The following is a 26,822-nucleotide window of genomic DNA, read 5'->3' as shown; positions in this document are numbered from 1 at the left end:
CAAAGTTTTAAAATATTACTAAAAAGATAAGCATAAAGTAAGAGGCATAAGTTAGTCAAATTTGGGCGAGATAAATATTTTAAAAGTTGAAGAATGGAATTTTGCTTTCAGTTAAGATGGAATAATAGAGGCTAGATTTACTTTCCTGCCTGAAACAAATTGAAGACTTAATAAAATATATGATTCATTGATTTTTAAGAAATTGGACATTAAGAAATGAGTTGATTGTGATTCTAAAAAACAGGAAACAAATCACATGAGCACCAAGACATTCTCAGTTTATTGCCTAGAAATAGTTTCTAGATTGTGGAACAGACTGGAAGAATTCAGGTGGAGATAGCGCAGTCTCTTTCAGTTCAGAAAGCATAGTTGGAGTCCAGGGAGGCCAAGGATGCTACAGCTTTCAGGGCACAAATGGGAGAACTTTATAAACAGAGATATCCTACAGATACTAACAAAGCTCACTCAAGAAGAAATAGATCATTTTAATGGTCACCTATCTGCTCAAGAAATTGAATTTTCACAGAGAAAACTCTAAGTCCAGATGACTCTATTGGTGAATTTACTCAAAGATTTTAAAAAGATAAAAATCTTGCAAATGCTTTATCAGAGAAGTAAGAAAAAAAAAAAAAAACTTCCCAATTCATTCTATGAGGCCAGCTTTAGCCATATATGAAAACCAGACAAACAATTTACAGGAAGAAAACTACGGGCATATTTTTTGTAAACATAGATGCAAAAATTCTTAACAAAATTTTAGTAATTGAAATTTAAAAAGTGGGTTCCAAATGGGTTTTTCTCAGGAATGCAAGGCTGGTTTAACATTTGAAATTCTAGCAATGTAATTCATCATATTAACAACTAAAAAGATAAATCACATACTTAGCTGGCGCAGAAAAGCACTGAACAAAATCCACATCCATTCTTAATTAAAAAAAAAAAAGAAATCTGTCCACAAACTAGGAAAAAGAGGAAACTTAATCTGATATTTGATTAAGGACATTTATGAAAACCTCACAGCTAACATCAGACTTATTGGTAGAAGACTGACTGCTTGTACCCTGATGTCAGCAACAAGGCAAGTATGTCTGCTCTCACCATCTCTATTCAACATTTCACTGGAGAATGGAGCAAGAAAAAGAAATAAAATGAATAGAGATTAGAAAGTAAAATTGCCTTTATTCATAGGCAACATGATTTTCCTATCAGAAAAATTTTGTGGAATAACATAAAATGTTTAGAACTATTGGAGTTTAGTGAGTTTGAAGCATACAAGTTCATTATATAAAACTCAACTGTTTTTCTATATACTAGCAATGAAAAATTAAAACCTGAAAAAAACTGACAGACAGAGGCAATTGACTCGAGAAAGGATTATCTTTTCAACAGATGATACTAGAAAATTTGGATGTGAATGTACGAAAAAATTTTGATCAACATCTCACATCATACTCAAAAATTAATTCAAAATGGATCATAGTACTTAATAAAATCCAAAATTATAAAACTTCTAGAAGAAACATACAAGAAAATCTTGGGTTAGGCAAAGATTTTACACATATGATTCCAAAAGCAGACTGTGTGAAAGAAAAAAATTGACAAACTGGGCTACATCAAAATTACTCTTCAGATGACACTGTTAAGAGAATGAAGAAACCAAGCCATGGGTTGAGAGAAAATAAATGCAAGTAATCATTACATATATATCATAAAAATTTATATCCAGATATGAAAAAAACACCTCTCAGGCCTCATTAATAAGAAAACAAGTAACACAATTGTTTAAATGATTTAAAATCTTTAAAAAGATTTCAACAGACACTCCACCAAGAAAGATAAAAGGACAGAAAATAAGTACTACATGAAATGATGCTTAACATCATTAATCTTTAGAGAAATGCAAGTTAAAACTATAAGATACTATCTCATCTCTATTCAAAAGGCTAAGGCTGATTCTTGTTGATGTATGACAGAAAACCACAAATTTTGTAAAGCAATTATCCTTCAATTAAAAAGAAATAAAGTGGCAAAAAAATTCTAAGTAAAAAAAAAAATAATGATCATACCAAGTGTTGGTGAGGATGTGGAGTAACTGAAACAAAAAAACTCTATAACTAGGCATATTATTTAGAAACTACAGAAAATCAAAGATGAATAAAATATGCTGCAAGAAGCCAGAGGGGGAGAAAATACCATACCTATAGAAAAGAAAGAATTATAATTACATCTCACTTCTCCTCAGAAACCAAGCAAGTGAGAGGAGAGTATAGTGAAATATTTAAAGTGCTAAGATTTAAAAAACCCATCAACGTAGAATTCTGTATCCTGTGAAATATCCTTCAAAAGTGAAAGAGAAATAGACTTTCTCAGACAAACTGATATTGAGGATATTTGTTGCCAGTTTTTTATGCTAATATATAAGTGAAATTAATGACAGTAATGATAAAAGGAACTAAAGGGAGAAATTAGGACTATTTTGTCATTATAAAGTATTCACCTGATTTATGAAGTGGTGTAGTGTTATGTGAAAATGTATATTGCAAACTCTAGGGCAACCACTAAAAAAGTTTAAAAGATGTAGAATTGATATACATAAAGGGGGAGAAATGGAATCATATAAATGTTCATGTAGAACCACAAAAGGAAGAAAAAGAGCAGAAGATAAAAACAGGAACAAAAGACAAGGACAACAAAAAGAAGATAGCAACAAATATAGCAGATATTAATCCAACTATATCAATAATCACTTTGAATATCAATGGCTTAAACACACCAATTGAAAGACAGATAAAGTAAATCCAGCTATACGTTTTACACAAGAAATCTACGTTCAATATAAAGATACACATAGACTAAGAGTAACTGGATGGAGAAAAACATGCCATGCACTAATTAGAGCAAAAGAGACGTAGCTGCATTAATTTAAGACAGAGAAGACTTCAAAGCACAGAAAGTTATCAGAGATAAAGATGGGTATTACATAATGATAAAGGAGTCAATTCTCAAAAAACCCATAATTCTTAATGTGTATTTACCTAACAATATCATGTCAAAGTACATGAGGCAAAATTGACAAAACTTCAAGGAGAAATAGATAAATCTGCTGTCATAGTTGAAGATTTCAATATCCCGCCACCAGAAATGGACATAGCAGCAAGCAGAAAACCAAAAGGATATGGTTGAACTCAACACCAACAATCAGCTGGGTATAACTGATATCTATAGACTACTTTATCCAACAACAGCAGAATACTCATTCTTCTTGAGCTCACATGGAACATTCAACAAAACAGTTTACATTCTGAGCCATAAAACATACCCTAATTTAAAATAATAGAAATCAGACAATATCTGCTCTCAGGTGATAATGGGATTAAACTAGAAATCAATAACTGAAATATAACTGAAAATTCCCAAAGTATGTGAAACTAGACAATATACTTTCAAATAATATATGAATCAAAGAAGAATTCTCAAGAGAAATTTAAAAATATTTTCAACTAAGGGAAATGAAAACACATACCTTAAAACTTGTGAGACACAGTGAAAGTGGTGCTTAGGAAGAAATTAAAAACATTGAATGCATGTACTAGAAAATAAAAAAGAGCAAATTAAATCCAAAGTAAGCAGAAGAAATAACAATAATTAGAGCAGAAATCAGAGAAACAGAAAATAGGAGTTCAATAGAGAAAAATCAACAAAATCAGAAGCTGGTCCTTGAAAAAATAAATGTTTAATCAGACTAACAAAGAAAAAAAAAGGACATAAAACACTAATATTAGAAATGAAAGAATAGACATCACTATAGATCCTATAGACATTAAGAGAATAATAGAGGGGAATACTATAAGCAACTCTATGCCCCAAAATTTGACAAACTAGATGAAATGGACCATTCCTTGAAAGACAGTTTGCAAAATTACAAGAAGAAATAGACGGACCAAACCCATATATCCTGTGTCTCCTGCATTGGCAGGCAGGTTCTTTATCACTGGTGCCACCTGGGAAGCCCAATATTAGTACACAAATTGAATTGATAATAACTTTCCAAAATAGAAAACACCAGGCCCAGGTGGCTTCACTGGTGAAGACTACCAAACTTCTAAGAAAGAAATTATACCAATGCTCTACAATCTCTTTCCAAGAATAGAAGCAGAGAGGATACTTCTTTTTAAAATGTGAGACCAACATTACCCTAATAGGAAAACCAAAGACATTGAAAGAAATGACAGACAAATATCTTTAGTGAATAGATGAAGAGATCTTTAACAAAATATTATTTCTTATATACTAATAATTAAGAAGTGGAATTTGAGGCTGAAAACCCAATGCCATTTCTACAACACCCCAAATCACACAATATGTAGGTATAAATTAGCAAAATATGTGCATGGTGGAATGAGGAAAACTACAAAACTCTAATGAAAAAAAATCAAAGATGAATGAAGAACATAGATATTCCATGTTTATGGATAGAAAGACTCAGTATTGTCAAGTTGTCATTCAAATTTGATCTATAGATGCAAAGCAATCACAATTGAAATTCCAGCAGTTATTTGTGAATACTGACCAACTGATTCTAAAGTTTATACAAGGAAGCAAAAGACCCAGAATGTTGTTCAGTCATTAAGTCTTGACTGACTCTTTGCAACCCCATGAACTACAGCACGTCAGGCTTCCCTGTCCTCCACTATCCCCCAGAGTTTGTTCAAACTAATGTCCATTGAATCAATGATGCCATACAACCATCTCATCCTCTGTCACCCCCTTCTCTTTCTGCCCTCAATCTTTCCCAACATCAGGGTCTTTTCCAGAGAGTCTGCTCTTTGCATTAGGTGGCCAAAGTATTGGAGCTTCAGCTTCCGTCCTTCCAGTGAATGTTCAGGGTTGATCTCCTTTAGGATTGATTGGTTTGATCTCCTTGCTGTACAAGGGACTCTCAAGAGTCTTCTCCAGCACCACAATTCAAAAGCATCAATTCTTTGGCTGTCAACCTTCTTTATGGTCCAACGCTCACATCTGTACCTAACTACTGGAGAAACCATAGCTTTGACTTTACAGACCTTTCCATACAGTCAGAGTGATGTCTCTGCTTTTTAATATGCTGTCTAGGTTGGTCATAGCTTTTCTTACAAGGAGTGAGTGTCTTAATTTCATGGCTGCTGTCACCGTCTACAGTGGTTTTAGAGTCCAAGAAAATAAAATCTGTCACTATTTCCACTTATTTCCTGCTTCTTTAACTTATATGCAGAGTACATCATAAGAAACACTGGGATGGATGAAACACAAGCTGGAATCAAGATTGCCAGGAGAAATATCAATAACCTCAGATATGCAGATGACACCACCCTTATGGCAGAAAATGAAGAAGAACTAAAGAGCCTCTTGATGAAAGTGAAAGAGGAGAGTGAAAAAGTTGGCTTAGAGCTCAACATTCAGAAAACTAGGATCATGGCATCTGGTCCCATAACTTCATGGCAAATAGATGGGGAAACAGTGGAAATAGTGACAGACTTTATTTTGGGGGGGCTCCAAAATCACTGCAGATGGTGACTGTAGCCATGAAATTAAAAGACACTTACTCCTTGGAAGAAAAGTTATGACCAACCTAGATAGCATATTAAAAAACAGAGACATTACTTTACCAACAAAGGTCCATCTAGTCAAGGCTATGGTTTTTCCAGTAGTCATGTATGGATGTGAGAGTTGGACTATAAAGAAAGCTGAGCGCTGAAGAATTGATGCTTTTGAACTGTGATGTTGGAGAAGACTCTTGAGAGTCCCTTGGACTGCAAGGAGATCCAACTAGTCCATCCTAAAGGAGATCAGTCCTGAATATTCATTGGAAGGACTGATGTTGAAGCTGAAACTCCAATACTTTGGCCACCTGATGCAAAGACCTGACTCATTTGAAAAGACCCATATGCTGGGAAAGATTGAAGGCGGGAGGAGAAGAGGATGACAGAAGATGAGCTGGTTGGATGACATCACTGACTCAAAGGACATGAGTCTGAGTAAACTCCGGGAGTTGGTGATGGACAGGGGGGCCTGGCGTACTGCAGTCTATGGGGTCCCAGAGTCAGACATGACTGAACCACTGAACTGGACTGATTTCCACTTTACCCCTATCTCTTTGCCATGAAGTGATGCAACCAGATGCCATGATCTTCATTTTTGAATGTTAAGTTTTAAGTCGGCCATTTCACTCTCCTCTTTCACCCTCATCAAGAGGTTCTTTAGTTCTTCTTCACTTTCTGTCATTAAAGTGGTATCATCTGCATATCTAAAGTTGTTGATATTTCTCCCAGAAATCTTAATTCCAGCTTGTGAGTCATCCAGCCTGGCATTTTGCATGATGTACTCTGCACAGAAGTTAAACAAGCAGGGTGACAATATACAGCTTTGACGTACTCTTTTCCCAATTTGGAACCAGTCTGTTGTTCCTTGTCCAGTTCTAACTGTTACTTTTTGTCCTGTATACAGATTTCTCACGAGAGAAGTGAGGTGGTCTGGTATCCCCTTAAGAATTTTCCACAGTTTTCTTAGATCCACACAGTCAAAGGCTTTCGAATAGTCAATGAAGCAGTAGTAGACGTTTTCCTGGAATTCCTTTATTTTTCTGCAATCCAATGAATGTTGGCAATTTGATCTCTGCTGAGTTTTCCAAATTTGCTGGAATATTGAGTCCAACACTTTATCAGCATCATCTTTTGTGCTTTGAAACAGTTTAGCTGGAATTCCATTGACTCCACTAGCTTTGTTCATAGCAATGCTTTGTAAGGCACACTTGACTTCGCCCTCATGGATGTTTGGCTCTAGGTGAGTGATCACACCATCATCATTATCTGAGTAATTAAGACCTTTTTTGTATGGTTCTTCTGTGTATTCTTGCCACCTCTTCTTAATCTTTTCTGCTTCTGTTAGGTCCTTGCCATTTTTCTCCTTTATTGTGCCCATCTTTGCATGAAATACTCCCCTGGTATCTCTAATTTTCTTTAAGAGATCTCTGATCTCTTCCATATTTTTGGTTTCCTTTATTTCTTTGCATTGTTCACTTAAGAAGGTTTCTTATTTCTCCTTGCTATTCTCTGTAACTCTGCATTCAGATGGGTATATCTTCTTTTCTTCTTTGCCTTTTGCCTCTCTTTTTTTCTCAGCTATTTTTAAGTCCTCCTCAGACAACCACTTTGCCCTCTTGCTTTTCTTTTTCTTGGGGATGGTTTTGGTGACCACCTCCTGTTCAATGTTACGAACCTGCATCCATAGTTTTTCCAGCATTCTAACAGATCTAAACCCTTGAATCTAATTGTCATGATGAATAGGTTCAAGGGATTTGATTTAGATCATACCTGAATGGCCTAGTGGTTTTCCCCACTTTCTTCAATTTAAGCCTGAATTTTGCAATATGGAGCTTATGATCTGAGTCATAGTCAGGTCCAGGTCTTGTTTTTGCTCACTGTATAGAACTCCATTTTTGGCTGCAAAGAATATAATTAATCTGATTTTGGTACTGACCATCTGGTGATGTCCATGTGGTGATGTGTGACAAAATGTGGTCCACTGGAGAAGGGAATGGCAAACCATTTCAGTATTCTTGCCTTGAGAATCCCGTGAACAGTATGAAAAGGCAAAAAGATATTTTACTGGAAAATGAGCCCCTCAGGTCGGTAGGTGTCTGATCTGCTACTGGAGAAGAGTGGAGAGGTAGCTCCAGAAAGAATGAAGAGGCTGAGCCAGAGCAAAAATAATGCTCAATTGTGGATGTTTCTGGTGGTGAAAGTAAAGTCTGTTGCTCTAAAGAACAATATTGCATAGGAAGCTGGAATCAATCAAGGTAAATTGATGAGGTCAGGCAGGAGATGGCAAGAGTGAACATTGACATCTTAGGATGTGAACTTAAATGGACAGGAGTGGGCATACTTAATTCAGACAACCATCACAGCTAGTACTTTGAGCAAGAATCTCTTAGAAAAAATGAAGTAGCTGTCATAGTCAAGAAAAGAGTTTGAAATGCAGTACTTGGGTTAAATCTCAAAAAAAAACAGTGTGACATCGGTTCATTTGCCAGGCAAATCATTCAGTATCACAGTAATCCAAGTCTGTGCCCTAACCACTAATGCTAAAAAGGCTGAATTGAATGGTTCTGTGAAGACCTACAAGACCTTCTAGAACTAACACCAAAAAAAAAAAAAAAGATGTCTTTTCATCATAGAGGATTAGGATGCAAATGTAGGAAGTCAAAAGATCCCTAGAGTAACAGGCAAGTTTGGCTTTGGAGTACAAAATGAAGCAGGGCAAAGGCTAACAGACAAGAGAATGCATTGGTCATAGCAAACACCCTCTTCTGACAAAACAAGAGACAACTCTACACATGGACATCATGAAATGTTCAATAATGAAATTAGATTGATTATATGTTATATTATAGTACCAGTGTTGAATTTCCTAAGTGGGATTAACACACGTGATCCTTGTAAAGTAGATACCCTTTCTCTTGGGAGATACATTCTGAAGAATTCAGGTGTTAAGAAGAGCAACAAGGTACTTGCTGGATCTGGAATTCTAGATTTTGTTGAGTAAGTTTGCATTCACCCTACTCATTTTCACCCTGACTTTATTATATTTTATAGTGTCACCTTTTAGTTTTCAAAGGTACTAATAGTTTTAGTCAATTTCTGGCAGTCAACTTTCTGTATCTTTGTCATTTTAATTATCTTTCTCTAGATACTTTTTAATTTTATGGCCTTGTCTTCCTTGAGGTGTGGTGACTAGAACCACAAAATATTTCTAATCCTGATGTACAGTATAATGGGATAATACTTTCTATTTCTGATATTCTTCCTTGTGGCACTTGGCATTAGTTTTTGGTACAAAAGCTTTTTTGGACAATGTTTTATAGGGAATAACCTAAAATGACCATAGATCCCTTGTCTAGCAGTTCATTGGAGGAGGAAGTGGCAGCCCACTTCAGTGTTCTTGCCTGGAGAATCTCACGGACAGAGGAGCCTAGTGGGCTACAGTCCATGGGGTCGCAAAAGTCGGACATGACTTAGTGACTAAACCACCACCACCTAGCAGTTCATCTTAGGAGTCTACCATCTGATATCATTGGCTCGGCCCTTTTCTTCACATAAGAGCTTACTATCAACTGGAAATTGAGCAATTTTTATGTACTAATATTTGTGCATGCCATCACTCTCTAAATAGGAAACTTGACTGGCTCCAGTGTTGACTGTGGGGACAGCAGCCATCAGGTTCTGCTCTTCAGAAACTTACTAAATTCTTTCTTTTCTATTATTTTCTCTTTGCTAAAATACACTCACCTATAGGTCAAATAAAACATTGATTTTAGGTATATGGATGCCTCACATCTTAGGTACATACCTATTCATATGCCTAAGTGTATTTTTGGTACAAGAGGAATAACAAATAAAGAGAACAGACTGGAATATAGTAAAAAGAAGATAGGCTTTGGAACAAGACCAATGTCCCCCCGAATTCCAGGTCTGGCTGGGTTGAAACATGGAATCTCTATGGGCATCTATGGCCTTTCAGGCAGGTAGTAAAGAGAATGCATTATGCTTAAAGTAGGTCCTCAGTCAATATTAGGCCTCCTTTTCTTTTTTCCATCTGAGAAAGTATGAACATATTAATAACTAAACTTATTAAGCTCTTATTACATACCTGGCCTATGCATGAAAAGGGGTTTGTGCATATTGATAACACAAAAGTAAGTTGACTGGCTAAGAGGAAGAACTCCAGAACCAGCCTTCCTGGGTTCAATTCCTGACTTTACCAGTAATTAGCTTCAGGACTCCAGACAAGTTCCTTATCCATCTTTACAGTGGTAAGTAATAACAGTATTTTCTTTGGAAGGGCTAAGTGAGATAATATTTGTTATTACTTAACAAGCTGTTAGCTTTTATTGTAAACAGTATTATTATCTCATTCAATCTTCATAGTAACACAGTGAGTTAAGCGAAATTACTTTTCTCATATTATTTCTGGTAAAATGATAAGTGAGGCAAAATAATTTGTTCAACAACACTCAGTAAAAACCAGAAATAGGACCTGATTCTTTATCTACAATATGAACTACTCAAATTTCTCCTTATTTCTCTTCAAGCCAATTTCTTGTGAGGATTGTTTAAATAGTCTGATATAGGAACTTGTCAAAAGGCTTTTTGAAAGTGTAAATATGTTTTCTCTAAATCTCCTCAGTCACACCTATTTATCCCTTCAAACAACTCTAGTGAAACCAGCAAATATCATTTCTTGTACAGAAATCATATTGATTTCTCCAAGCTATGTTATTTTCTCTTGGTTATTCAGCTATATCCTACCCTTTAACCAATAACCTCAGAAAGGATGCAAGGCTGAGACATTTGAAAAGGAGACTGTAAGTTTGGCTATATCATTTTCTCTCTTTGAAAGGGAATCTGGACTAGATAATCTCTAGGGTTGTTCCCTCTCTAAGATTCTGTGATCCTTCGTGTGGCATCCCCATAATTATGGATGTAGTAACACAGACCCTCTCATTTATTGCTATAGGAGCCTTGCTGATGCACTATTCCACTTATTTGATATCTTATTTACTTGTATATTTGTTTTCCCCTTGGTTATTTAAGGGACAATATATAAGGTGGAGATAAAAGATATGTAAGAAAAGTGTACTAAAAAAAGACAAGTTAAAGTTAAGTGGCAAGGGGGAGAATGACCTGAAGTCGTTCACTTTAGGTTAGGCTTCCTTTTTTTGTCATTATTTTGGTATTCTGTGACCTTCTTTTAGTGACCAGTTCATCCCTTCATTTTATATTCAAATAATACTGGAATAAACACTCTGAAAGGGCAGAGCTGATATCCAAATGTCACATGATACTCTGGTGTTTCTTTAAGTATTACATTTACTTTGTTTGCTTCCTTTCAATGGGAAAACTATCACTGGTTCATGAGCCTCTGCTAGCCCCGTGAAATCATGGCAAACTGGGGTCAAATTTTGTTTATCTGATAAACATATTCCAAGAAAAAAAAAACACTCGATGTATTAAGTGCTTGTTGTTTATTCTAATTGTTGCATATAACAGGGATACAGAAATCCAAAATTCAGAGATTATCCTAAAAATATCTTGGCTAATGCATCAGGACAACAAAAAACTATGATATATCAGAAAGCTGTGCTATAGTAGAGACATACAGGAGATGTTCTGGGGATACAGAGGATGAACACCAAGCCATTTGTCTTCTTGCAGGAGAAGTAGACATGCTTATTCAAAGAAGTGATGATTGGTGGTGTCTTGAAAACTGCATAAGAACCGGTTGGATTTTGAGAATAAGATTCTGGAGAGGGATCACCATGTTCAAAAACTGAAAGGACACTATTTGGGGAGCTATTTTCATACAGGAATTGAGAGCGCTCCTGGTCCTGTGGGTAATGGTGAGTGTGGACAGATTGAGAGGGTTAGGTTATGAGGGATCTCACATATTATACTTAACAACTGTCCAGAAGTCCATGAAGCATCATTGGATGGGATTTAAGCAGTTGAGTGGTATGATATTATTTCTTAACATTTACATTTTCAATGTTTACATTTTCAATCAGAACTTCTTAGAAAGAGTTCCAAAGGACCATATCCAGCCAGTCAACTTTCAGGGCTTAATACAGCATCTAGAATATGGTAGATGCTCAACAAATGCTTAATTTATGAGGTGGTAAATAAATTAAAGAACCAATCAATGAAAGAATTAAACTCATTAGAATTTGCTTCTGGACTACACATCAAATTATTTAGATGGGCAATAATGACATTTACTTTAAAACAAGAAAGGGGGTGGTTGGAGGATATATACTATAGGATTGTCCAAATGTGGACAATTATGAATGCTGGGAATCTGGTATCAGGAGGTCATACTGCTATTTTCTTGACTTTTTGGGGATGTTTGATATTCTTACACAATAAAAAGGTTTTCAAAACTTCTCTTGAGTTAAAGAGATGATGTCTAGACTTCAAATATTAATGTTTTGAAACACAAATAACTTAGTTAAAAAGAACTAAATTTTAAAAGAATGATACATGTATGTGTAACTTTACATACATATGTATGTATACTTTATATACATATGTAATACACATATGTATATATGTGTAACTTTAAGAAACTAAAAGGAAAAGAAAAGCCTTGAAGATTATAAAAATTTTCGCAGTCAATGCAATTCTTGACTCTAGGTTTGTAAATTTTCAACCTGGCTAGAAATCTTCTTGACTCAAACCTCTTAATAGCTTATACTGTAGAACTAAAACTAATCTGTTAGAAGGTAGTTGTCACATTTTTAAAAAATATGGAAATCATATACTCATTTGAAAACACGTTTCCAAAAAATGCTTTCACATTAATCTATATTGCACTCAATTGATTATTTCACAACATTTTATGTCATTTTGTAGTTAATAAAAATAACAGTGGAATTTAATCATGCTAGTGTTAATATTTATCAAATATGAACATTTTATACTAAAAGCAATTAGGTTAAAACACAAAAACAGTCTAAAAGTAGTTTGTTTCAGGAATGTGAATTCTTTATAGTTAAAATTTGATAGGTATGTATAGCCATTGATTCATATCTCTTGTAGTCCATTCAATAAATTGTTATTGCTGCTAAATAAAGTCAGGTTTTAATAATTGATCATTATCTGGAGATTGGCCAAACTACCTCGGAAACCTTTGCTTTTCAGGTATAGCTATCAAAGCAGGTCTCAGCGACTTCAGGTTAACTCTCACCTCTATTATCTGCCTCGAGTGAACAAGGCATCTCCCTGTGTTGGACTAAGGTACACAGTGAAGGTCAAACTGCAAACCGCTGTTGAAATAATGGTTCTTCAGCTGATGTACAGAATGCTGCAATGAGGATGCTAGGCAGGGGGAATAGCACATAAAGACCAGGGAGAGACACTAAAGGTGAACTTTGGATCCTTAAGTCAACTCAAACGATTTTGCCTGAGAGAAAGAAAGATGGCTTCACAGAAGTAGTACAGGTTGCGGGAACTTGTGACAGTTTTTATTCCCTTTTCTTTTTCATATTTAAAAACTAAACGTATATTAAAATATTCTTAACAATAAAGAGGAAAAAGAAGAGGCCACAGGAGAAACTGGTCGATTTAAACGGGAAATGACCTTTGTAATTATTAACCTAATTAAAAAAAAAACATGAGGTAAACAGACATTAGGGAAAAATATCTTCTGTTTTGTCATGGAAATATGCCATTGTGTGTTCATCACGGATTTCTTTTTCAAACATTTTTTAGGCATGATGAGATCTGGCCTGAAGTGAAGTGAATTTCCATCCTAAATATTTCAAGGAGGTGAAGTTAAGCAGTATTTGACCAGAGAGTGGTTTGAGTCAATGTAAATCCCCTTCAGCCACTATTAGATTGGAAACTTTACAAACTATAGAGTCTGAAAAATGCATAAATTACTCCAAAAATAACTTTTTAAAAAATCAGTAACTCCTCTAACTCAGAAAATCTAAAGTCTAAAGAGGCCACATTTACCTCAAGTTTGGCAAAAATTTTAAATACGAAAAATTGAGTAACACAAAATTGTATACGTATACTTCATACACAAACAATGCTTACCGCTTGGCACTTCATTTCTTTACTTACGGAGAAGTAAAGAAAGGAAAGAAGACTTTTTTTCCCACCAGTTACGTAAATGGTTTTTCTAGTCTTTTGTAAAACATCCGGGGGGATAAACAGTAGTAGGGGTGTGGAACATTTTAATGTGTGAGTTTCAATTATAAGAAATAAATAATAAACTCGTCTTCATACTCTTAGAGCTCTTAGGACATATTCAAATTAATTACATATCTTAATTCCCATACTTGGTTTCCCATTAAAGTTTCGGTGATGAAAGAGAAGGAACATTTCATAGATACCAAAAAAACCCCCAAAATCCAGGGATCGGGGAAATGGAGAACTCTTACACACTTACCAAAAACTCCAAAACACTGACAAAACAATCTAAAGCACAACACGTGCAAACCAGAGAGGTGAGGATGGCAAGACAAAAAGGCAACATATTTCCTTCTCCTATGACACCGCTTACTCAATATTCTTAAGAAAGATGTTCCCTAATGATATTCAGTTACACCACTTCTGATAACTGTTGAGAGGAAATAACACATATGTTCTTACTAGGAGATTCCAATTAGAGGCTATATTAGTCTTTCTATAAATCGCTGTCAGTTGGTAAGTTTGGATAAGCACTAAAAAATCCACTATAACCACTTAATGTGCACCTTTGTGTGTGTTCATATGTAAGCAGGAAAACTCTGAATGCAATGGGATTTGTAGCTGTAATCTCAAAATCAAAGTCTAAGGTTTTCTTTTTTTCTTAAATTTTGAACACTCATACCTCATTTGAAAGATCTACTTGGTATTGATATTATTTTAAATTTTGTAATTGTATCACAGAACTCATTCTTTGTTTGGGCTAGTTAGCTAATCACCATTTCAACAAATAGGTATGATTATACCCATTGAAGAAAATAAACCACCTGAGGCATAAGTCAAGGTGATCTCTGCCAAATATAAACATAATATATAAATATGAAGAAAAATAAGGGTAATTTACAAACAAGGTGGTATAATGAGACATGACTTTCTATAAAAATTCAGAAACTGGGAACACCATTTTTGATTACAAAGTCTGTTTATATCTAAATTGGCTTCATTCTCAATTTTTAGTTGGATCTTACTTTTGTACTTCTTATTCTCATATTTGAGTCTCAAGGCAGCCTTGTGGGCACTCTGGTGGTCAGCTTTTCAGCCATTCTCCTTCTTTATTAACAGTGTCTACTTTGGTGTCCTTGATTCTGATTATCTAGAAGTCCCTCACTCACTTGTCAGACAAACCAGTCCCTTTCCATGAATAAAATAATTTTTCTTCTTGAGAGTGTTCGAAGTTTACGAATTCAGGTACATATGAAGGCAAGTGACTGCATTAACTTCTGTTCTCAAATTCCATCTTAAAATCACAATAATAATATCATGATTTGTTTAATACATTACCACTAGTAACTTCTGAAGTCTTGCATCTCTTCTCCTGCATTTTCCTTCTCTTCTTTCACTGTTGCCTGTTCAGTCCAGCCCACTCTCAATCCATCAGACACCACCATATAATAGAACATGCCTACAGACTTCTCCTTTAAGTTTCCTGCCATCTGGAACAGCTTTTTCTACTTCATCCACTGTGTTGCTCCAAATCTTAGGGGAATATGTTCTAAAATTGCTTTTCTCCTTTAATCTTTGTAGTTGTACTGTTAACTCATGAGATAGATATATATATATATATGTATACACACACACACACACACACAGACATACAGACACATGTTTTTTTCAATTAAGATATGTATTTCTCCTTTTCATGAAAACTAAGACTTATATTTAAAAAAATCTAAGCTACTAGAATAATTTAATTTGGAAGAAAAGAAATTAGTGGTAAAATACTAATAACATTTAAATAAGTAAGGGATTATATAGTTACTGACAACCAGCTAATCTTTGTTACAGATGAAAAGGAATTGTGTTCTAATTTAAGTAAAAATGTTTCTCAGTGAGATATGAGAGACAATGCAAAGCATTAAAATAATGAATTAGCTTACTAAAGTTGGTTATCTCTATTCTTTCTGTAGCAGCCATAGTATACATGCTCACATGGTTCAAATGTGATATGTATTCAACCTTCGTGATGGAAAAAGAGTATGTATGTTGAGAGGTAGAAAGTCAGACTGACATGGACAGAAACCATATTGGGGAGCAATCCAAAAGCAGCATGTGGTATGTAAAACTACACTCCTTTGACAATTGTTATTTTGTTGTTAGGGAAGATGTGGATTAAAAAAGAAGGTGGTTTTTGAAGTGTTTTCTACTTTTCCATTTTTATACTTTATAGGAAAAAATTTTTTGCTATTAAAAAAAGCATAATATCACACACACAAAAGATTTAATACATAATCTTAAAAGTTGTAATTGTAAAGTGTTTTTGAGCTACATATTAATTCACCATACTAGTGAAGGCAAACTAAATTTCATGAATGTGGTTGAATCTTTTTATTTATAAATTATCCAATCTTGTTTCAGAAAGAACTTGAATGGCAGCATTTGATTATTTCATTAGAATAGTCTTCTAGAGACTGTATCATATAAAAACAGCAGTTGTTGACTTTCCAAACTTTTACTATTTTTGTTAGCCTTCTTATAAAAAAAAAAGCATGAAAATCTTTTTAAATTGGCATTTTATTTCTGAAGTTCATGAAAAAGTTAAAATAAACAAATAGAAAGGGATATAGATGGAATTTGAACTTATAGAAGTGCAAACGAGTTAGCTGAGAATGTCACTGCCCTGGGAACTAAAATACAGGACTTCAAAGTAAGATTTTCTTCCTATGTGATATGTGCAGACTTTTTTGTGTCCACATGCACAACAAATGACATAATAAACTCTATAGTTAACTGATGATGTCAGATTCCAGAAATGTTTTATGTTTAAAGAAATATTAAAATGTTATAAAGGAGTATTTGTTACATTTGAATAACTTAGTAAAATCCAATTTAACATCTATTGTTAAAAACAAATAGTTTCATTTAGCTGAAAAGTTTTCATTTTTAGCAGTTTAACCTACATTTTCTCATAACAGATTGATAGTTATAAACTAAAGGCAGGCTTAAAACTATCTTTAAATTAGGTCTTCGAAAAAGAAACTATAAACATTGTCAAAGGTTAGTCAAAATGATAGGGACATCATATTCAGAAAATTTACAAGGAAAATTTTCCTTAAAATTGTTTTAGGAGCTAAGTACTAGTAGCATACTTAAGAAAAGCTTATAAATGAAAAGCATACATGAGATATTCATACTAGCTCTCCATGTTTACATAATACTAATAAGATATATATAGAAAACTTTACCCAGAGTAATTTTATATTCCATGTCATAATTTGGTTTATTTTCCATAGCAAGGATAAAACATCTATTAGTAAGAATCAGGTTAATACATGCATTTTAAAACTTCAAAATTCTAACTGTAATTTTTAGTTTCTAAAAATCTGTTTATTTGAAGAACATAATGCAAAAAAAAACCCCACAGTTATTGAAGAAAGATACTTCTAAAAAGTTAAGATAAAATAGGGAGCATTTGCCATAGAAATAAACAGAATTTCAAAAAGGCATATTAAATGTCTATCTTTTCAAACCTAACCAGCTAGAAGCAAGCTACTTTACCTATAATACATAAAATGGATTAATGTCTTTAAAAATGCAAATATTTTCAGGACTTGAAGGATAGCCATTTCAAGAAATAACAGGACTCTGATAACTCGGCTGCCATAGCACAAGTCATGGTAACTTCTCTTTTTAAAAACATTTGGTTAAGATTTTTATAAAAGGCAATTTTTTACATCCCATTATTCCAAGGAGGTTTAGGTGTTTTTTTCCCCTTTCACATGTATGGTGATTTCTGGCTGTTTCAGTACAAGACATCACACCGGTGCAGTCTTGCAATGCAGCCCACGGCAGTTGCAGCAAGTATTTCCCACTAGGAATGAAAGGAGCTTGGAGGCTACAAGGGTTGAGGAAGCAATCTACAGAACCACAATGCAGCTTGTGGGTCATTTCCCCACAAATAACCTTTTTAGACCGGGTCCATAAAATGCAGTTTATTATCTAAATTTTTTTAGGGAGCCTCTTTTGTTAAATGCTAACAAAAGAACTACTACCCTAATTCCCTTTAAAATGCAATCCTTAAAAACAAAAATCAACTCACAAGTCTTTTTGAAAAGTGCTTAAATCATCTGGAGATAAATATCACTTGGTGTCCTTGTTGCCTAACAAATGGCTTTTTCCATTGTTTCCATTAATTTCACCCATATTCGTTTTTTAAAAAACAAGGCCCTTATCCTCATCAGCAAAGGACAGACGTATGATTTAGCATATAAACCCGGTAATTACATACTAATTTACGAAAGATTAATTTTCTTTCTCTTTTCATCAGTTTTCAAGAAGTCTTCCCCTTGAAACTGTAAACAGGAATGGTTTACACCTCAAATTAGAAGCCATTAATTAGCGTGACGAAGTCAACTGCAAGATACACAGATAATTTAAATTATTTAATCACCAATCACCTCGACTAAAGTGTTCTATACTCTTTCATTATCCTTCGGTTAGGTTATTGATCTGTCACTACATTACCTCCAGATCAGTTAGAAATAAATATTAGCGTTCTTGCCTTTCTCTCAGGTTACATTACTCCTTCTTGTAAACACTTAAAAAAGCTTTAAGGTTCTTTAACCCCAAATCCCTAATTAGCCATTACTAGCCTTTTTGTAAGAGGGAAAAGAGTCTCTGAAGTACAGATCAGGAGTTCGCTGTACCCAGATAACAATAAAAAAAAAAAAAAACATTTTTAAAATGTACGCTTAAGGCAATGGCAGTAATAAAAGATATGCAGAGGTGGCTACAGCAAATAACGGGCTCGCAAACGCAAGCGCTTCTAACAAAAAGCGCCTGAAACCTCTATGGCAATATACAGCACTCCAATAAATTACACAACACTTTGCATAGGCTGCAGAAATAACGCAGGACAAGACTTACACAGATGCCCATCCGCAGCATTTATACACATGCACATGGCAAAGAGACAGAAACCAAACACTATCATTCAACTCGGGCAGGGTAGCGCGATCCCGAGTTTGCCCAGCGTGAGAGTGCTCTCTGCGTGTAGTGTCTGTGCGCGCGCGTGAGAGCGAGACCCGTCCTCGGGGCATTTCCCCTCTTTGGGCAGTTTTGCTTCATTTGTTTCCTATTTCTGCTACAGAGAAACTAACTTCCATCTCAGCCCCAGCCAGCGGCCGCTGAATAGAGCCTGTGCTGCGGCTCCGTGTGCGTCAGATTCCTCCGCGGAGCCGTGCCCGGCCCCCCTCGCTCGCTCGCTCGCTCGCTCCCTCCCTCCCGCGATCGGCCTCCACAGAGAAAGCGCCTTCCAGCCAACCGGCGGCTTCGGCTCCGACATCTTCGACTGGAAATAAATAAATAAATCGCACCTTCGGCCCGGGGAGCCGCGGGCTGGGGGTCTCGCCGCGCCGGGTCGCGGGGGCGCCGGGGCCGCGGGCGGGCGGGGAGAGGTGGGTCGGAGGCACTCCTTTTTTTTTTCTCTGTGCCGGGGGTTGGTGGGGGCGCGGGCCGCGGGCCGGCCGAGCCTGGGGCCGCGAAGGGCTGCGGACTCCTTTCTGCGGCGGAGGGATCCGCGGCGGAGGAGGCGGGCGGGAGGGCGGCTGGAGCCGCTTGCCTGAGAGTTGTTGTTTCCTCCTCCTCCTCCTCCGCCTCCGCCGCCGTCGCTTGAATGGTGGAGCCGAGGTTCGGGCTCGTGAACACACACTGACAGCTATAGGGCAGGCGGCGGCCCCGTCCCCGCTTCCCCTCGGCGGCGGGGCGTCCCGCCTGCGGCCCCGAAGTGACCCATAAACATGTCTCGTGAGAGGAAAGGCCTCTCGGAGCTGCGATCGGGTAAGTCGGGGGGCTTGCCGGAGCCGCCGGAGGCGGGGGGCGATCCCGCCCGCGGACCCCCGCCCCCCGCCGCCGCCGCCCGGCCGCTCAGCCTGTGTGTGTCTCCCCCCCGTGTCCCTCTCTCTCCCGCGCAGAGCTCTACTTCCTCATCGCCCGGTTCCTGGAAGATGGACCCTGTCAGCAGGCGGCTCAGGTAGACGGCGGCGCGCGGCGCGGGCCGGGCCGGCGCTCGGCGCTCGCGGCGTGGGGGAGGGCGGCGGCGGCGGGAGCGGCGGGGCCGCGGCCCGGGGCGCGGGGGGCTCAACTCTCCCCGCTTTGTTGTTGCAGGTGCTGATCCGCGAGGTGGCCGAGAAGGAGGTAAGGGCGGCGGCGGCGCGACGCCGCGCGATCGCCCTTGGGCCGCCGCCGCCGGGACGCCCGGGGCGCGCGGGGCTCGGGGGTGGGGGGGGTCCCCGGCGGGGGCGCGGGGCGGGCGGGGGAGGGGCGCGGGCGGGCCGGGGCGCGGGGGGCCGGGCTCACGGGGCGTCCTCTCCCCCCCTGCACCCCGCAGCTGCTGCCCCGGCGCACCGACTGGACCGGCAAGGAGCATCCCAGGACCTACCAGAATCTGGTGAGACATTCACGTCGCGGAGCAAAGAAACTTTTCCCCGAGTCGAATAAAAATTGAATTTCCCGCAATTTTTTTTTTTTTTAAACCGAGACAAAAACTTGGCCCCAGAACCCGAAAGCTCCCGAGGCCCCCGGGGAGGGTTGAGGAGGGGCGGCGCGGGGGGCTTGCAGGGGGCTAGTGGTGCGGGGGGGGGACCCGCACCCCGGGGCTGCAGGGGCTGCCGACGATTTATTTGCGATATTTTGTTAACGTGCTAGAAATAAAGATACGTCATGAGTGTTGTGCAGTGCAAGGCCGGAGGAGGAGGGGCCGGCGCGCGCGTCCGTGCGGCCGCGGGGGCGCGCGCGAGGCGACGGCGGCCGGGAGCGGCGCGAGGGAGGCGGGCGCGCTCGCTCTGCACGCGCGCTCGGCACGGCTTTCTCCTGCCGCACACAATAGCTGGTGACTAACTGCTCCGAAGTGGCATTAGCATTTCACAAGCGGGCTATTCAGCCGCGGCGGAACCGCAGCAAGACGTGTGTGCCCTTTTTATTTTTAATCTCGTTTTTTGGGGGGATCTTTCTTACCTTCAGACTTAGGTATTTTTTTGATCGGAAGGGTTCGGATGTGCGATGATCGTGGGCCATCGGCACCTCTTGCATCTATCTGCCCAAGGTTTTTTTTTATTTTTTTTTCCACGGAAGTGGAAAGCCTGCAAACCCTAAAGCCAGGCGTTGAACCAGGCTTTTTTTCTCCTTTTGCTAATTCTCGCGTTAAGCCCCTCGTTCAATTAAAAGCTAGTGTTGGATGCCACTGAAGAGTTCTGATTTTTTTTTTTTTTTAAATTTTATCCGTATACTTAACTGTGGAGTGGAGATGGGCAAGTAAAACTTTTCCAGTTTTTAGCGGGACGTCTTTTGTTTTTTAGGTTCAAAAATAGCTCTGTCTTAATTTTATGGGTTTTCGAAGTGAGTGTTTTAGTCATTTCTAAAAAAATTGAAAGTGGACTTATCACCTTTAAGTATTGTGAAGGGCCCAGTAGGATATTTGTATTGGCGAGTTTTGTATTTCGTGCTAATTTCTGCTCTTGAACTCATGGAGGTGGTCTGTTTCTGTGTGTGTTGGGCAGTTCAGGCAGTCACGGGGGCAAAGAGCAAGCCTTTGAAATCTCTGCAGTGCCTTGGTTTTTCCAAGATGTTTGTAGCTGATGTTTTGAGACAGTTACAAGGTTACCTCAAGAGGGCTTCTGAAAGGATCAGGAAGTTGCAACTCGCTTTGAATGTCTTCCGTGAGATTGAAGGCATGACAAGATTTTTGATAGCTCTTTTTTCATTTGCATATAGACAACATCTAACTGTCCTATGTAAATGTGTTAAGATTTTAATATAGGTTGTTGGTAAGTGTTCCCAGGTATTGAAATGAACGTACACAGGTTTAGTTAATTTAATGAAGACTTAATAGCGCATTCATTTCCATAAAACAGTTTTCAAGTATGTAGTGATTTCGCCTAGTGTTACTCAATACTAGGCTAAAATGAAAGGAATTTGAAGCAAACTTCAAGGTTCAGTAACAGTAATTTTTAGGTTTGTAAATACTTGACAAAAATCTTAACATGGGTGTCCATGTTTTTCTTATTAAAGGATTATTAAGATTGTAATACTCCATTTTAAAGAATTGGAAAGACAAAACTCATCTTGGCCAGTTTTAACCAAACTCACGTTTACATTTCATAAAACCCCCCAAACCCCAAGTCACTGAAGGTGGCCGTGTTTTTTTTAATGTGGAGATTATTGGTTAATGTTATGTTTATATTTTTTAAATGAAGCGGCCAATGGTATCTGGCCAGATTGTAAGACTGTCTAATCCTTGTAGGAATATCATTTAATTTTCCAATAAAAACAAGGTTACCAATGTCTTTAAACTTTTTTGAGCTAATTTCTCATCTCTCAAATATTGATGAGTTTATATTCCTCGTCTCTTCATCAGATTTGGGATACCATAAGTTCTGTCTTTTATCTTATCAGAATCTACCTATTTTGGATGGAAGCGGTGTTTCTTGATTAGTGTTGCCAAATGTTTTTACCAGAGGAGTCATGTTGGCATGCTCATGAGGTAGTTAAGGATTCCCATTAGACTTCAGAGTTCTTCTGGCACATTTTTTCCTTTCATTTGTTCAGTCTGTATAACTGGATTGGAGGCACCATTTGAGGTGCTTTCTTATCCGTCAAACTGTGTATCTAGTTGTGTGGTATTTGGTTTAATTTTGTTTGACTTTGGATTGAGATTTAGTTAGGTCTAAAAACATTTTGGAACCCTAGGTATTTGAGCATGTTTTTGTTTAACAGTAGGATTTTGAAATTCTGTGGTGAGCTAGGTGAGCACATGCAAAGCCTCTTGTACAGCATTCTCTATTGTCTTAATTTATTCTTAAGACAAAGTTTTATTTCCTATCAAGTTGAATTTATTTAACATTGGTTTGAAGATTATTCTGGTGTTTGAAGCCAAAATAACAACTATTGTTTGTGGTTTCAGTAGCATTTACCTCTACTTGGTAATTCGTTGCTTGTGTTAACTGATAAATTGGGTAATATTTTAAATGTAAGAATTTGTATGTCAAATTGAAATTTCTGGAGAATCTCAAATTACAGCTATTTAGGGTGAGGTATAATATTTGTACCGGAGAACTTAAAAGACATACATCAGCATCTGAAGTCAGGTTACAGATAAAGTTCACAGTAGTTGAGTTTTGACCAAGCAGAAAATGGAGTTTCAAGAGCAGTTTAAAAGTTTCCAGGGTAAAAAAGAAAATACTTCTATTTCAAGTGTCATTGATAAAGGTATTGTAAAAGGAGATTGTGGTTATTATCCTCTACTCAAGACAAAACATTTTTAACAGTGGATGGAACTTGATAGGAAGTTAAACCTTTTTTATTTTTAGCCCAGTAGTATATATTTAATCAGATTTTCTTTTTTTGTTTTTTTAAGGATGAGGTTGCTTTTAAATCAAACGGGCATTTTTTTAAACTTTCATTGGAATTCTTATTTTTTAAATGGAGTCAGGCAGGAGGCAAACTTTACAGAATAAGAAAACAACTAATTTTGGAGCTAAGAGACATCTTTGTCATTTATTTATTTTTCAGTTTGGACAGTGAAATTGGTTTATTAAATTTCACTCTAGTTGTCACCTTAAGTAGTGATGACATATTTAAGTTGCATACTTACGAGATCTTAAGGCAGAAATTTTAAGTGTTGTTGCCAGGTTTGGGACTTTGATTACATTTCTTGCTTGCAAGGTATTTTCCAAACTGTTAATGTTTTGCTAATCTGTTAGATATAATTATTATAATTTTTTTTGTAGTGGTATTTGCTTTTAAAAAATGATTCCACTTTATTAGAAAGCTAAATCTTTGTGTTCAAAGGAAAGTATTGGAAATAGGGAGATTGTGTATTGTGATCCTAGCTCTGCCAATAGTTTGCGTGCAGGTTAGCCTCTGACAAGTCAGAAATTTCTCTGGGCTCCTGTTATTTCATTGTTATAAAATAAATGGATTGAAATCTGATTTTTAACTATAAGTAGCAATGCATTGTTTCGAAGAGCTAAGCTTTTTAAATTTGGAGTTACTATGTAAAACACAGAAAAGTAGACCTAGACAAATCATTCATATTAGGAAATTGTATAAACATTTTTTGTAGTGCCATTCTTAAGTTGTTGTATCATTTTTCCTTGAAAAGATGAAGATTTTTGAGGCAAGACCACTTTGTAGACTACATTTTTTATAATTAGTATGATTTCACCATGGTTTAAGTACTAGTTTCACAAATCATTGGTGGTTTTAAATTCAGAGATCAATAGAAGTCTTGAATAGGATTTACTTAAGTACTTAGAGTATGCTGATTAATGTGAAAGTGTAGGTATAAAACCTAGGAGACCAGTTTTAAGTTAAAAAAAATAGCATGTTTAAAACGATTTTGAATTAGGGATTCATATTATCCATTTTTCATATCCATATTATCTGGAATGGGAATCCCTAATTCAAAATCATTTTTAACATGTTATATAGTACTGTCAAAATTTAACCAGTTTCAACTTTGGAGGGTGGTGGCATATAATGAAGTAAATGTCTTGTAGACTTATTTTTCTGTTTTTAATAGAGTATCAGTGATATTGTAAGTTTTGCTTAGTAGTCTTCGTAACATAGTTTTAATGTCTCAGTCATTATAATGAAGAAATAATGTTAAATGTAAAGGGAATAGTACATTTCCTTGAAGGACTGAAGTAAAGTTTCAACTTTTCTTACACATGCAGTTATTCTATTGATATTTATGCCATTATTTTAAAGAGTTGGAGGCATTTACAAAAATTTTAAAATAAGTACTTGTTAAATTCTTAGCACTCTTGAGTAATTGTAAAGTGGCATGAATACAAAGGAGGAGTTGGGTTATCCGTTTCCCAACTGCATAGTGGTGTTTTATGATTGCTATGAGATAGAAACACACTGTTGGAGTCTGTTTCCCAGTTTTTACAAGGGGTTAATAACAGCTCCTACTTTGTAAGATTATTATGTGAGTGATAACTGACTGGTACAAATCAGATATTATCTAAGGGTTTGTGTTTGCTATGATCAGAACTTTAGTAGTAGAAATTGTTCTAACTGTAGCTTTATAATGTGCTGCAAAATTTTAAGAAAAAGCATTATTTCAGAAACAACATGCATAACTTTCTGAATATAGTATTTACCATGTAAGATTGGCTGCTTAGAACTTTAAAAGACACTATTAGCATAGTTACTTTGTAGATTCAAGGATGAAATAATCAAACCTAAGGTATAAAGAAAAAAGCATAGTAAATGTAAAAAATAAATGATTTTTAAAGCATTGTGGATAGATTTCTAGAAAAATTTTGTTGGTCTATATAGTAAGTCTAACTGAACTATTTGTGGAACAGTTAACATTAAGAAATGTTTGGATGGTTGAAATATGCAGAATTGATTAGAGGATATATGAAGCTCTTTCTTTTGGTAATGATCAGATGGCACTTAGAAACATGTGAAGGGAGCTTGGCTGTTGCATCTGGTTCCTTCTGTACAGAGATTTTCATAATTTAAAATCATCACAACAGTTTGTAGTCTTTTGGAAATTTTCAGGAGGAGTTGTTTTGTAATCTGGCTTAAAGATTCTGTTTTAAGCTGAGTTTTAAAAAGAGTTTGTTGAATTTATTCTTGAGTATTAGGTTAAGTAAATCCTATGAACGTCAATTTCTTTGTCAGACCACAAGTTTCTGTTTCTTTTACCTAGAAACTTTTCTCACCTTCTGCAGTCATTCTTCGTTCCTAAATTTTGTGGTTATCTATCTTGTCACTACAGAATTAATAGCAAATAAAATTGTATTCTGCACAGTTTATTTTGGATAAGTGATACCAGGTAGGTGAATTTCATTGTGACTAGTAGTTTTCGCATACAAATTTTAGAATTCATAGAAAAATATCCCTAACACTAAGCAAAGTGGCCATTAGTTAAGAGAGCTAAGCATAAAAGTTTAGAATAATTTCCTGTTTTTAATGTACTTTTGATTCAGTTTAGGAAAGTCAAACATTAAAAATGAGTGTATTAGAGAAAAAGGATATTTAAGTTGCTTTTGTAATTGCATCTAAAAGTGATAAAGGCTGTTATATAATAGGAACCAAATTGAAAATTCAGGAAGTTTTAAATGTGTGAAGTTTCTGTTTTGTTTGTGAAAAGCTATGTTGGTGACATATGAGTGATTTGTGAAAATAAATTATTTTGGAATTAATATGTTAGTAAGCATATTGAATATAGAGGACTAAGTATTTTCTAACAGACTACGAACAATGATAATTTTTTTTCATTGTGGCATTTGAGAATTCAGGATATTAAAAATAAAAAATTGTGTGACATTGAGCAGTGAAATACAAAATTGTGAGAACCTTTGGTCACTACAGAGAATGCAGTCATCAGATGTGAAGCTGGTCCACCTTTAGTTACTTGTCTTACACACACACATGTGCACACACAAAACCAGCTTTATTTGAACTCAGGGATCACAGATAAGGATGGTTGGATGACAAGTTTTTGGTATTAAGAAAGTTGGGATCACAATATGGTTTCTGATGAAACTTCTACCTTAGTTAAAACTAATTTAAATAGTAAGAGGAGTAAGATTCGTAGTGTAAGGCTTAAGTTGTTTATTGCAGCATGGATGATGGCAGCCTGCTGCAAAGGAAGCACATAAAGAATCCATGTGTTCTGGCCTCCAGATGGCCATGGTCACCGTAGCATGACCCATTTGGTCTCCATCCGGATAAAGAACAGACACATAGCCTGACTTGACAGAGCTTGTAATATAAATCCCCAAAATACTCACCTTTACTTGTGTCACTGGATTCTGGTTTAGTTTTGAGGTGTGGAAGTACTAAGCTCTAGGCAACTTGGAGAAACACGCGTTTCCTAAAACAGCTTTACACTGCCATTATATGTGTGATGCTAGTTATTTTGAGTGTAGTGTTTAAAACTGAAACATTACTAAAAATGAAACTGATTTTTCTCTGAAGATTATTTACATGGGTACTTTAAGAATACGTGGTTTAAGGTTTCTCAATCTTTAAGTTAGTGGATAGTAACTTTTTTAGCAGAAGCATAGATTTGAGTTTTAAATT

The 26,822-nt window shown here is 36.7% G+C and overlaps 1 protein-coding gene and 1 long non-coding RNA gene across 6 annotated transcripts in view; one reads left to right on the top strand and one right to left on the bottom strand.

The window, feature by feature from the left end:
* Positions 1-19,185, bottom strand: part of LOC139029680 (uncharacterized) — a 100,552-nt gene extending 81,367 nt beyond the window's left edge. Inside the window, exon 1 of one of the 3 annotated variants that reach the window (XR_011481870.1) lies at positions 15,066-19,185. This is a non-coding gene — a long non-coding RNA (uncharacterized lncRNA). The remainder of the gene's footprint in view (positions 1-15,065) is intronic. The other 2 variants (XR_011481871.1, XR_011481869.1) reach the window with 2 other exon arrangements.
* Positions 19,186-19,290: 105 nt separating this feature from the next.
* The window catches only part of PHIP (pleckstrin homology domain interacting protein), a 121,285-nt gene continuing 113,753 nt past the window's right edge, over positions 19,291-26,822 (top strand). For 2 of the 3 annotated variants that reach the window (XM_070449816.1, XM_070449817.1), the window contains exons 1-4: positions 19,291-19,559; positions 19,694-19,752; positions 19,887-19,916; positions 20,110-20,169. In XM_070449816.1, the coding sequence (XP_070305917.1) occupies positions 19,520-19,559; positions 19,694-19,752; positions 19,887-19,916; positions 20,110-20,169 (189 nt within the window). In that variant the 5' untranslated portion in view covers positions 19,291-19,519. The remainder of the gene's footprint in view (positions 19,560-19,693; positions 19,753-19,886; positions 19,917-20,109; positions 20,170-26,822) is intronic. The other variant, XM_070449815.1, reaches the window with a different exon arrangement.

This window comes from Odocoileus virginianus, chromosome 19 (genome assembly GCF_023699985.2).
Source record: "Odocoileus virginianus isolate 20LAN1187 ecotype Illinois chromosome 19, Ovbor_1.2, whole genome shotgun sequence".
NCBI lineage: Eukaryota > Metazoa > Chordata > Mammalia > Artiodactyla > Cervidae > Odocoileus > Odocoileus virginianus.
The sequence above is the reverse complement of the archived record's forward strand: the minus strand, read 5'-3'. Positions and strand labels throughout refer to the sequence as shown.